The sequence below is a fragment of the Eptesicus fuscus genome, chromosome 10 (genome assembly GCF_027574615.1).
Source record: "Eptesicus fuscus isolate TK198812 chromosome 10, DD_ASM_mEF_20220401, whole genome shotgun sequence".
Lineage (NCBI taxonomy): Eukaryota > Metazoa > Chordata > Mammalia > Chiroptera > Vespertilionidae > Eptesicus > Eptesicus fuscus.
The window spans coordinates 28655450-28668477 of record NC_072482.1 but is presented as its reverse complement, the minus strand read 5'-3'; the positions used below and the strand labels follow the sequence as shown (position 1 = coordinate 28668477).

The 13028-nt window shown below is 41.0% G+C and overlaps 1 protein-coding gene across 1 annotated transcript in view; it reads left to right on the top strand.

The window, feature by feature from the left end:
- EYS (eyes shut homolog) overlaps nt 1-13028 on the top strand; it is a 1391558-nt gene that overhangs the window by 114801 nt on the left and 1263729 nt on the right. The window contains 2 exon segments of the mRNA XM_054722350.1: nt 2474-2612; nt 7973-8139. Of these exon segments, the coding sequence (XP_054578325.1) occupies nt 2474-2612; nt 7973-8139 (306 nt within the window).

Below are 13028 nucleotides of genomic sequence, written 5' to 3'. Positions count from 1 at the left end.
ATAACAGTTTTTAAAATATTTCAACAACAGTAAAATACTGGAAATATATGGTTTTCTATACAAGTTCTTTCTAATATTCAACAAAGAATCACTATTTGAATGTCTCCCAAAAATATTAAGTAACTTTCATCAATTGATTATATGAGGCCAGCATACCATATTTGAGTTATTTTCATCACACTAAAGGTATGATTTTTATTGACATTAAATTTACTGAATACTTTCATTTCTTGGGTCTCATCTCTAAGAGTCCTATTCATTGACTATTTTATTATTAATATAGTAATCATTTTCTATAATTATAAGATTGTAAGCAGTCCAATTATACCTGTAATGTGGAAAAGAATTGGAACATTATGCATGGCTTCCTAGCTTCCTCCTTTTTTTCCAGAGTGATATGTGAGATTTCTAAATTAGGTCTGCTCAAAGCAAGGAGATTTCAGCTTGGAAACTATCTCCACCTTAGAATTCAGGTGTAATTTGGAAAGCTTACATGATATTTTTCAGGAAGTCATACTTCGTGAACCTTAGACTTTAGGTTTGTTAACCATAAGCAATCCAAAATAGTAGTGTTAGCTATAGGATTCTGTGGATAAATAATATATCTCTATCAAATATTATTGGTCTATTTACTAAGATGTATATCTATGTTTACATGGAGAATTATCAGGTCTCCTGTGTTCTTTCATTTCCTGTAATGTTGCATCTATTATTAAAAGATAATAGGTTCTCAGTTCAGCCTAATTAGCTACTTTCTGCCCGCAATTTTGAGATTTCATTTGTGTGTGTGTGTGTTTTGCTCGTTTCCAAATTTCTCATTCCCTAGTTCCATATCTGTTTACCAATCATATTCGCCTTTCTCTATAGATACTTCAACACATTTATCATAGATATTTTACAGTTTTTAATGCAATAATTCTAAGTCTGCGCCATCTTTACATATGTTTTTACTAAATTTCCTCTTGAATATATGTCATATTCTTTTACTTTTGTGCAATCTCATTTTTATGCATTATAGAAATTATATGTAACAATAGAGTGTGAAATAGTTAAATTATTTATGTATATCTGCATCTATATCTACACATACACACAAGCACACATATTCCCTTCATTCCTTCCTGTAAGAAAATAAGTATGAGGTCCTGATTATTTTTCTATCATAAATGCTTTATTTTTTAAAATTTATTTTGAAGTGGTTCCTATACAACTGTAGTATGTAAAAGTATTTTTATAAAATGTATTGTTTATAGTAACTACATAATTTTTCAGTCATTAATTGGAAACACATTTGACATTTGATTATTTTTTTAATGGATTAGCCTGGATATAGTGTCTTATTCTGATGCTCTGTATCTCAGGCTACATTTTTTTAAAAAGTTATCTTTATTATTGAAAGTATTATCCCCTTTATGCACATTGAACTCCTCCACCCCATACCTGCTCTCCCCTGTGCAGGTCTTCACAGCACTATTGTCTGTTTCCATGGGATATATATATATATATATATATATATATATATATAGACACACACACACACACATTTACACTAGAGGCCTGGTGCACAAAATTCGTGCCTGGGGGGGTGTTCTTCAGCCCAGCCTGCACCCTCTCCAATCCAGGACCCCTTGGGGGATGTCCAACTGCTGGTTTAGGCCCCATGGCAGTCAGATAACCCTCTCGCAATCCGAGACCTCTGTCTCCTAACTGCTCACCTGCCTGCCTGCCTGATCGCCCCTAACCACTGTGCCTGCCTGCCTGATCGCCCCCTAACCACTCTGTCTACCTGCCTGACCATCCCTAACCCCTCTGCCTGTCTGCCTGATCATCCCTAATCGCCTCTGCCTGCCTGCCTGCCTGATGCCCCTAACTGCTTCCCTGCCAGCCTGATCACCTCTAACTAGTCTCCCCTGCTGGCCTGATCACCCCTAACTGCCTCTGTCTACCAGCCTGATCGACCCTAACCACTCTCCCCTACTGATCTGATCGCCCCTAACTGCTCTGCCTGCCTACCTGATCACTCCTAACTGCCTCTGCCTCAGCCCCCGGTCTGGAAGAACATCCAGAAGATGTCCAGTCTATCCGGTCTAATTAGCATATTACCCTTTTATGTATATATATACACACACATATACATTCTTTGGTTAATCTCTTCCCATCCCTCAACCCCATCCCCAATCCCCTTATGCCCCGCCTTCCTTCTGAGATTCATCAGTCTGTTCCCTGCTTCTATGTCTCTGTATCTATTTTGTTCATCAGTTTATTTTGTCTAATTTAATATTAGAGGATTGCACCTTATATTTTAGGTCTCTTTTATATTTAGCACTCTATAGATATAGAACTTTATTTTGTGATAGATGGCAAATTGATCTTATCAAGTAATTTGACAACTCTCTTTAGTACTTAAATGTGACTTCAAGTTTGTGAGAAGTTATTTTCTTTTTTTTGTTTGTTTGTTTGTTTGTTTGAATGTATCTGAAGGTGAAAAGTGTGAAGTGACTATTGATGCTTACTTCTTTCTCACTGAAAATTTCACTGGCAATGCAGACTATGTGAACAAATCTGAAGACATTGATTATCCATGTTTGTTTCAATGTGAAAAAACAATGGAGGTAAGGTAGCATTTCTCATATTACTCTTTAATTCCTATTTGTCTTATTTGAAAAAAGTTAGAAATGTTAAGTTTACAAACTTAAGGTCCAAATTGTGCACAGCTTAAATAGAACTTCATAAACGAATTTTCAACAATCAACTTGGAAATCTTTTTTTTCAAAAATTTTTATGTTTATAATATAGAAAGGTAATGAAGAGTTTTAACAATCATTTTACTTCTAATATTTTTGTGTTCTATTCTTGTTATGATTTGCTGACTGATGAAAGCCTATTAAACACAATTACGATTATGCCATCTTTTTCTTTAAAGATCATGAAGAACTATAATTGTCTTTTGGAATATACTTAATTCTCTGGAGAATTTCTAATCTCTGTGCAATTTTACCACTAACAATTATGAGGCCTAGTACAAGAATGCCAAAAGTGGCCCTCTTTTCTGCCATCTTGCCTTCATCTTGTACAAATTAGGGCAATATTTTCAAACAAATAACAATAAAAAACTGATTTTAGGACATTTATTTTAAGGAACATTTTGTCAAAATGATTCAGAGGTTTTTAAAAATGTTTAAAGTTAAGAGAATATTTGTAACCTCTCTTCTCTAGACACAACCTAGTTTGGTTATTTTATAGAAAAAAATTAATTTTATATTTGGCATATTTTTCATATACAAAATTTAAAAAATGTATAAGCTTTATATGAATAAATCCATTAACATTAAACCAATTTAAAAAAAAAACACACTGTTTACTTCAAAAGCAACCAACTAAAGGGGAATTACAAATATAGAGATACAGATTTCAAGTTCCTTAGATGTTTAATTTCACATATACCCTCAAACTTTTTAAATTTTTTAAGTTATACACATATATATTAGGCTTAATATAGTTTTACATGTATGCATTTAGCCAATCACAGGTATATGACTATGCTTTAGATGACTAAAGTTTTTATCTTTAGGATATACTGTACTTTATTAGCATATTAAGGAATATTATATATTAAAATTACTAATTAAGTAACTGTATACTTAGGATAAAAACAAGCAAATCATATGTATTATCTTGTATACATAGTTCTGTTTCTTTGTTTTATTTTAAAATAACTACCAACTTTAAATAAAGTAACTAACATTATTTTTGTAAGACTCAAGAGAAAACCAGAAGACACCAATTAAATAATGTGTTAGCTATTTTATTTTTTCATGATCACACATTTTATCTAACTTTTACAACTTTCATGTTAATCAAAATAAATATAAATATGCCAACATAAATATACAAGGGTGGGCAAAAGTAGGTGTGCAGTTGTTCATATGGAAAATAATATAATAATTAATAAATAATACAAGATTAACTGTGGGCTTCTGGTCAAGATGGCAGTGTAGGTAACCATGGTACTCAAATCCTCCAACAACCAAATGAAAAATACAACTAAACTTTAGAACACCATCGTTGAAAAACTGCCTGAATAGAAGTCCTACAACTAGGGAGTTAAAGAAGCCACATGGAGACTGGTAGGAGGGGTGGATATGCTGAACAGGCTGGTCTGACACCCACTTTTGGCAGTTTATAATTGCAAGGGATGTCTTGGTGCAGAATTCCCCCCCGGAGAAGTAAGTCTTCCTAGGCCCACACCAGGGCTCCCCAGCCCAGGGTTCCAGTGCCAGGAAGAAAAGTTCCCATACCTTTGAGCTGTAAAAACCAGAGGGTATTGTAGCTGAGGGAGACAGAGGGATGGATGCTGGAGTCCCAGGCAGTTCTTCTTAAAGGGCCCACACATGGACTTACTAGGACTCATTTCTTCCGAGTTCAGTGACTTGTCAGCAACTTGAAAGGAGCCAGAGACATACAGAGAGCAACAAAATTGTCTGGCCTCAAGGCGAGAGCTGATAGGGGGAGCAGCTTTCCACCAGATAAAAGTGCTGGCAGAACTGACAGGTGGGTGCCATGTCTGAGTCTCCATCAAGTGGTTCATACTGTTCACCCCACCCTGGAAATTCTCTGAAACTTCACCCCAACCAACTTGAAAGCTAATTCAAGCCATTTCCAGTGGCTTTTCCATACAACTGTCTCTCTTGCCTCATGCTTTGGGCTTTCCTAAAATCTCTCAAATGAGCAGCATCTGACCTCCACATACCCTGCACCTTTCAAATCACTGGGTTTTACACCTGAAATTAATATAATATTGTATGTTAATTGTAATTGAAAAATAAAACATGATTTAAAAATGAAGTACAATTTGGCAGTTATAAAATAGTCACTGGTATGTAAAGTACAACATAGGGAATATAGTCAATAATATTGTAGTAACTATGTATGGTGTCAGAGGGGTAGTACTAGAATAATCAGGGATATCACTTTTTTTTTTTTTAATTACAATGGTAGTGTCCATTGGTAATGCTTATCTGCATACACACAAGTCCTTTAGTTGATCCCTTAACACAGCCCCTGACCCACCCCCGCCGCCCCGCCTTCCCTCTGAGGTTTGTCTGTCAGTTTGATGCTTCTATGTCTCTGGATCTATTTTTGTTCATCGGTTTATGTTTTTCACTATATTCCGCAAATGAATGAGATCATGTGGTATTTATCTAAAGGTCTAACCATTGTTCTGTACACCTGCAACTGATATAAAGTTGAATGCCAGCTGCAATTTCAAAGTATTAAAACTTGATTTCTTTTAATTAAAATAAAAACTAAAAGAAAAAAGAATAAACTTTGTTTCTCATACTCAGAACTATAAATCTACTTTTGCCCATACTGTACATCAATTAATTATATAGGATGACCCAAAAATGTATATACACATTTTGAATAATTGTAAAGGTGATGATTATTAAAATACATTTAATTTTTAAAATTGAGCTATCAATTGCAAAATTGTGTATGTATTTTTATTTCCTGAATTGGATTCAATAGGGAATAAGGTTAATTTTAAACTATACTTAGAGATTAATATTTGTATATTTTTCTTACTTAATAATTGCTCAGGTATTAAAGGTTAATTTATTAATTCATTTTAATATCAGTGTAAGACCTTGATATTGACCAAGGATTTGGAAATTGCAATTTACACCATCATGTTAAGTCCTTATGATTTGTAGTATCATCAGCAAAACTTCCTAGTACATCAGTGTAGGTGAATCAATAAAAAATTACAAAATGAAAACCTTTTAAAGTGTATAAATTATTAAAATGTCAGTTACTTCAATTTTATATTTTTAAAACCATTAACAATCTGAAGAAACTATGATAGAATTGTTCTTTCAAGGTTTACAATCATTCTCATTTGCCTAAAAAGTCATTTCCCATTTATTTATTGGGAATGTACATAAACTCTCTTAAATATAAGTAAATGTCTATGTTCATTTTTTTAAAATCAAGACTTTCAAGTTTATGCCAAAACTCTAAGGGCCTAATTTTCTATTCATATAAAAAAACTAAATACATTACCCATTCACATTTACAGCTTTGCTAAATTTTTGGCAAAGAAAAAACACATGATTTAAGCACAGTTTACCATTTTCCTTTTCCTTGTTGTTGTTTTTTTTTAACTATCTGATCAATGGTCCTACAATATACATATAATGATAGGAAAATATTTATAATCAATAAATTTTATAATTTTCCAAAAAAAACAAAAATAAAAAAGTGAAGGGGAGCTAAATTCAGGCTGATGTAAAATCATGATTGTTAAAAGTTAATTATCTCCTAGCTGCAAAGAGTAATAGAAGCTTAAGTACAGAAAAACTTATTTTTACAAAGATACACACCCACAAAACCAAATTATTAATATGGCCAGTTTAAAAAAGAATTTATACCCTTGACAATTCCATGGAGCCATGTAGTTAAAAACCTAGTGCTTATTAGTCCCCAAAGTATAAAGATGGAAGAGGGGTTATTATACATCAAACACTATTAGACACACTGGGTGGATCTCTCCTCATGAGAGTAGAGATTTTTTGTTTTGTTTTAATGCATCTGTCAAATGAACAATTTTGTTCATGTCAAAACTTCTACAGAGTGGCCACTGCAATTATAGATTGTCCTTGGAGGAATTATAGCAATTAGAAAGGTATATATAAGACTTACAGCATGAAGGAAGGAATGCGTGATGTCCAAGACTGGAAGGACCCCATGAAAATATATGTAGGTGCTTGTGTAATGTCATTTCTTATGAAATGCCAAAGAGTAGTCAATCTCAACTGAGGACCTGACAAAATTGTGTAAAAAAATTTTCAAAAGGTGACTCAGGGAAAATTTTGTCCTGGAAATGCAGACTCATGTGACCATATGAATTCACTGTTCATTGAGTTAGCTAGGTGATGAAGTCGTAAGATCCATGCCTATCTCTCTAGATTAAACTGGATCCTATAATCAAACATTTCCTAAAATGTTTTCCTACTCTTAAGAGACAAACTAAACTTAGCATTTGGGAATTTGATGAAAAGGAATTGGAGTTCAGATCTGACACTGTTCCCTTGTCACTGTCACAGTTGGAGAGAGGAATCTTCATTGGTCTCACAGCAGGGTGCTGTTAGAGTCTGAGGTCCTCAAGTTTGGTAGTGAGGGCATCTTATTGGATCTTTACGGAACTGTGGGTTTGTTCAGGTTGGCAATTCTACTGACCGAGAAAAGTAATTCTCTCAGATTTATGCAATAAGGGAAAACAACACCTTAACAGAATCTTACAAGTGTTTCCGAAGGAAGAAGTTATCAGAAGATATTTATATGCTTCAGAGCCTTGCTTGTCAGCTGGTGGGGCTTTACTTGAAAGGCTCAGTAAGAATTTATATATATAGCTTTATATGGTAGGCACAATATGATGATAATCTTAAAGTGATGTTGATGAGTAAGTTGTTAGTCTTGGTAATTAACTTATTTTAGTTAATTCACAATTTTACCTTTAGGAGCAAGTATTTCATGGAGCAAAGGGTAAGTTATTTTTGCTGTTTCCTTTATTTTAGGTTCATTTCAGTTTTCATCATCAAAGACTGAAGTCCCAAAAGTATTCTTTCATTTATTTTGTTAAAAGCAAACAAACAACAACAACAAAAGCCCTTTGTACTGTAGGAAGGTTTTTAAAAAATATTTCCTACTTCTGATTTGTTGTGGGGAACAGTTAGAAACATTCATGCATAAGCAGGATGCATTGGTATCTACTTGCTGGCTTTTTTTTTTTTTTTTTTTTGTTGTTAATCCTCACCTGAGGATATTTTTTTTTCCCATTGATTTTTAGAGAAAGTGGAAGGGAGAGGGTGGGAGTGAGAGTGAGAGCGAGTGTTAGTGCAAGAGAGAGAGGATGACAGAGACAGAGAAACCGAGAGACATTTAAAATATTCTTATTTCTTATTTTTTATAGATGTGTGCAAATGGATGCATTTGTTTGACTGAAGAAGGAAATAAGGGATATTTTTGTCTATTTATTCCCAGAAGGCCTGGGAAAATGTATCTGGAAAATACAACTGACTATCAAGAAAGTCGGTGTCAACTTGAAGCTATTTATGAAGATGAATTTAATATATCTAGGTATTTATACATTATGTTATGTGTAATAATATGAGCCCAAATATAGGAAAAAGAATATAGACATATAGAAATACATTTTCTATATTACATGAGAATTAAAGTTAGTATCTGTGGTAAATAAAATCTGGGATAGATTCTCAGATATATAGATGTATATGGTTAATCCCAGAGCAACTACTAAGAAAATCCTACCTTATAATAGACAAACATGCAAATTGACCGCACCTCCGCTATGCCCATGATTGGGCCTGCCAGAGGCTGGGGGCAGGACTCCGGGTGGCCTATCCGGCTGTTGGGAAGACCAAGATGGCTGCACGCAATCCTGTAATTTACGGGTGTCCGCGGGGCAATCGCCCCCCCGGGGGCATGTCCGGGCCGAGCCGGGCGCTCAGCGTGGGTCCTGGGGGCGATCGCCACCCGGGGGGGGCGTGTCCGGACCGAGCCCGGCGTTCAGTGTTGGTCCCCGGGTGATCGCCACCCAGGGGGGCGTGTCCAGGCCGAGCCCGGCGCTCAGCGTGGGTCCCGGTCGCCACCGGGGGGGCGTGTCCGGGCCGAGCCCGGCGCTCAGCATGGGTCCCAGGGGCGATCGCCACCCGGGGGGGCGTGTCCGGGCCGAGCCCTGCGCTTGTGGGTGTCCGTGGGGCGATCGCCACCCGGGGGGGCGTGTCCGGGCCCAGCCAGCCGCTCCCGTGGCGGGGGTCCCTGGGCGATCGCCACCCTGGCCTAAATGGCTGGTGCTGAGAGGGATCAATGGGGCCCGTGGAAGGATCGGGAGGTAGTTGACCAATGAGGCCATCTGCAGCAGCTGGATGCAGAGCTCCGGTCCGCGCTCTCCAGGTTGGCCTCCGTGGGGTCCGCGTTGCACCCATAGTGGCCGAGTGGGGATGCTGCATGAGGCCAGCTTCCCAAGCCAGGCTGCAGAGGGAGGGAGGGCCTCTAGGCTGGGAGCACTCCCCCACCCCAGTGGACAGGACACAGAGAGCGAGCAGCAGAGAGCTACTAGGGGTGGTGGGTGTGGTGGCCTGGCTTCCAAGAGGCTGGCTTTAGCTGCTGTGGCCTGCGCTGAGGTGGCTGGTGGTGGGGGCAACTGCGGGGGCGCATCCGAGGCTGGGGCACTGGGAGACTTGGGACTGCAGTCCAGAAAGCGAGGCTCCGGAGGATCTGGTCACTGACCCCCGGCATTGAAGCCGCCTCCTACAAGATGTATCCTAGCCTAGGTGTGTGGGAAGCAGGTTCAGGAACCTCTCCCTTTGCGGCGCCAGAGCCCAGGCCTGCCAGCGCTCCAGAGGAGACCCCCGCCAGGATCGGGGGCGTGACCAGTCTCTAAACCAGGGCGGCCATTAGCCCAGGCCTACCAGCACCCCAGAGGAGACCCCCACCAGGATCGGGGGCGTGACCGGCCTCCAAACCGCCCGCAGCCCTAGCCCAGGCCTGCCAGCACCCCAGAGGAGACCCCCACCAGGATCGGGGGCGTGACCAGCCTCTAAACCTCCCGCAGCACTAGCCCAGGCCTGCCAGCACCCCAGAGGAGACCCCTGCCAGGACTGGGGTCATGGCCAGCCTTCAAACTGTGGCGGCCCCTAGCCCAAGGAGGCCTCCTGGCCGAGGACGCCTGAGTCTGTTCTTGACCTAGGGCCGGGCTCTCCCCGCAAGGGACTCAGAAGCCGCCAGAGTCTAACTGCCAGTCTCTGGGAGTGCATCCACTGTCCACCAAAAAGTAGGGCCATCAAACCATTCAGACTCAGTGCAGGCACAGGTCCGTGGCTGACGGGGTGGAGGCCAGACCAAAACAAAACAGCAGAAACACCCTGCCCACCTGGGCGGGTACTGCTGTAGTCCACGTGGCCTGGGCAGTGTAGAAAGCGCTACCTTCTCCCAGGTCCTGTGCTGGCACCGCCTCCTCGCTCACCCTCAAGCCCCCCTGAGTCCTGACAGCAAAGTGTGTGGGGCATTCTGCAGGAGTTGTGCCGTTCTGGGTGCCCAAAGACACACTTTGGGATGAATTCAGAGCCACACCTCATTTCCCATGAGACTGGAAGAACCATGTAAAAGGATTTTGACAAAACTTTCCACATCTCTGTTTATTCTTTTGAATCCATAAAACGACCTTAAAAAAAGCATTCGGGCCACCTAAGAAAGAATGCACTTTCTGGCCAGAGCACGCAGGATTCTTTTGCCCAACAGGTTAAAGGGAGCAGAGCTGGCACAGTGGGAATGGCCCTGGTGCCCTATGAGGAGACCGGGGGAATGGGGTTGCCGAAATTCCATAAGCCTCTTGCCACCTTCTCCTTTGCAAACCACACCATCCAGATCCACCAGGACTGGAGGCAACTGGGAATCACAGCCATGATTTGGGACATGGTAAGCAAATCTTGAGGGGCCTCTGAAAACATCTGCAACTGATTATAAGACTGGTCTTTATTTAAAAAGAAATAAAAGAACAGCTTTGTTGAGATATAACCCATATACTGTACATGTCACCTAAAGTATACAATGAACTGGTTTTTTAAAGTAAATTCAGAGTGGTACAACCATCACCATGCTCAATTTTTAAATATCTTCATGACCCATCCCCTCAAAAAAAAACTTCTACCCACTGGAATCACTTTCCTGATCATCTTCCCCAAAATAGATTGCACTTTAAAGGTGGGTAAAGGAAAGTTGAGGGAAGTTAAAACACTGCACAAAGGATATTGTAAGATGACAAAGCCCAAAGTGAAGATCATGTGTTTTCTTTAAAATATATATATATTTTTAAAATTTCAGAAAGGGAGAGGGAGAGAGAGATAGAAACATCAATGATAAGAATCACTGATCAGCCGAAACCGGTTTGGCTCAGTGGATAAAGTGTCGGTCTGTGGACTGGAAGGTCCCAGGTTCGATTCCGGTTAAGGGCATGTACATTGGTTGTGGGAACATCCCCCGGTGGGGGGTGTGCAGGAAGCAGCTGGTCGATGTTTCTCTCTCATCAATGTTTCTAGCTCTCTATCCCTCTCGCTTCCTCTCTGTGAAAAATCAATAAAATATATTTTAAAAAAAAAAATAAAGAATCACTGATCAGCTGCCGCCCACAGGCCCCCTACTGGGGATTGAGCCCGAAACCCAGGCATGTGTGCCCCTGATCAGAATCAAACCTGGACTCTTCAGTCCACAGGCCGATGCTCTCTCCATTAAGCCAAACTTACCAGGGCCATGTGTTTTCTTCAAGTTCTGCGTGGTTGTAATGGTCCCCAAATCTATACTAATAAAAGGGTAATATGCTAATTAGAGTGGTTGTCTTCCAGACATCTTTCCAGACAAAGCCGCAGTGGCTACAAAGGCCAAGGCTCAGGCAACCATAACCAGCTGCAGTGGCAGCAGCATTGGGGTTATGGGGGTGGTGCCTCCAGAGGGAGGCCAGACTGGGGGCCAAGGCACAGGCAGTTTGGGGTGATCAGGCTGATAGGGGAGGGCAAGGTAGGGGCAATCAGGCTGGCAGGAGATCAAGGTAGGGGCGAGCAGGCAGGCAGGCAGTGGGGTTAGGGACAATCAGGCAGGCAGGCAGGTGAGTGGTTAGGAGCCAGCGGTTCCGGATTGTGAGAGGGATATCCGACTGCTGGAAGTTGGACATCCCCTGAGGGGTCCCAGATTGAAGAGGGTGCAGATTGGGCTGAGGGGCACACCCTCCCTACCCCCCTCCCACCAGTGCACGAATTTCGTGCACCGGGCCTCTAGTAACAAATAAAACAGTAAAAAGAGCATTAAAATATTAAAATTTTGACCTGGAAAACTATTTACTTAATATAAAAATGAGGTATTATCAGAAGCATAAAGGTATTAAAAAGACATAAGACATAAGAAAAACAAAAAGGAAAATCGCAGACATAAATCCAACTATATAAATAATAATATTGAAATCAAGTGGATTCAAAATTCAATCAAAAGGCAGAGATTTTCAGCCTAGATAATTTCTGGACATACCCAAGTATATGCCATCTATTGGAGACACATTGTTTACATTTAAATGTACATTTAGATTAACAGTAATAGATTGGGAAGATATATATCATTCACAAAGCAACCATTGAAAGCAGGAGTATCTATATTAATATCAAACAAAATAGACTTTAAAAGAAAAAATAATGGTTACTAAAATCATCTTCATTATATATTGAGAAAAAGATCTAATCCATCAGAAGATGTGGCAATTATAAGCATACTAGAGGCCCGGTGAACGAAATTCGTGCATGGAGGGGGGTTGTCCCTTGCCCAGCCAGTCTAAACGGGCAGTCGGACATCCCTCTCACAATCCAGGACTGCTGGCTCCCAACTGCTTGCCTGCCTGCCTTCCTGATTGCCCCTAACTGCTTCTGCTGCCAGCCTGATCACCCCCTAACCACTCCGCTGCCAGCCTGTTTGCCCCCAACTTCCCTCCTCTGCCGGCCTGGTTACCCTTAACTGCCCTCTCCTGCAGGGTTGATCACCTCCAACTGCCCTTTCTTGCAGGCCTGGTCCCTCTCAACTGCCCTCCTTTGCGGGCCTGGTCCCTCTCAACTGCCCTCCCTTGCAGGCTGGGTGCCTCCCAACTGCCCTCTCCTGCTGGTCATCTTGTGGTGGCCATCTTGTGTCCACATGGGGGCAGGATCTTTGACCACATGGGGGCAGCTATTTTGTGTGTTGCAGTGATGATCAATCTGCATATTACTCTTTTATTAGATAGGATAGAGGCCTGGTACGGGGGGGGGGGGGGGCGCGCTGGTTTGCCCTGAAGGGCATCCCAGATCAGGTGGGGTTTCCCTTGGGTTGTGGGGTGGCCTGAGCGAGGGGCCTGTGGTGGTTTGCAGGCCGGCCATGCCTCCTGGTAACCCAAGCAGAGGCCCTGGTATCTGGAATTTATTTTTCTTCTACAA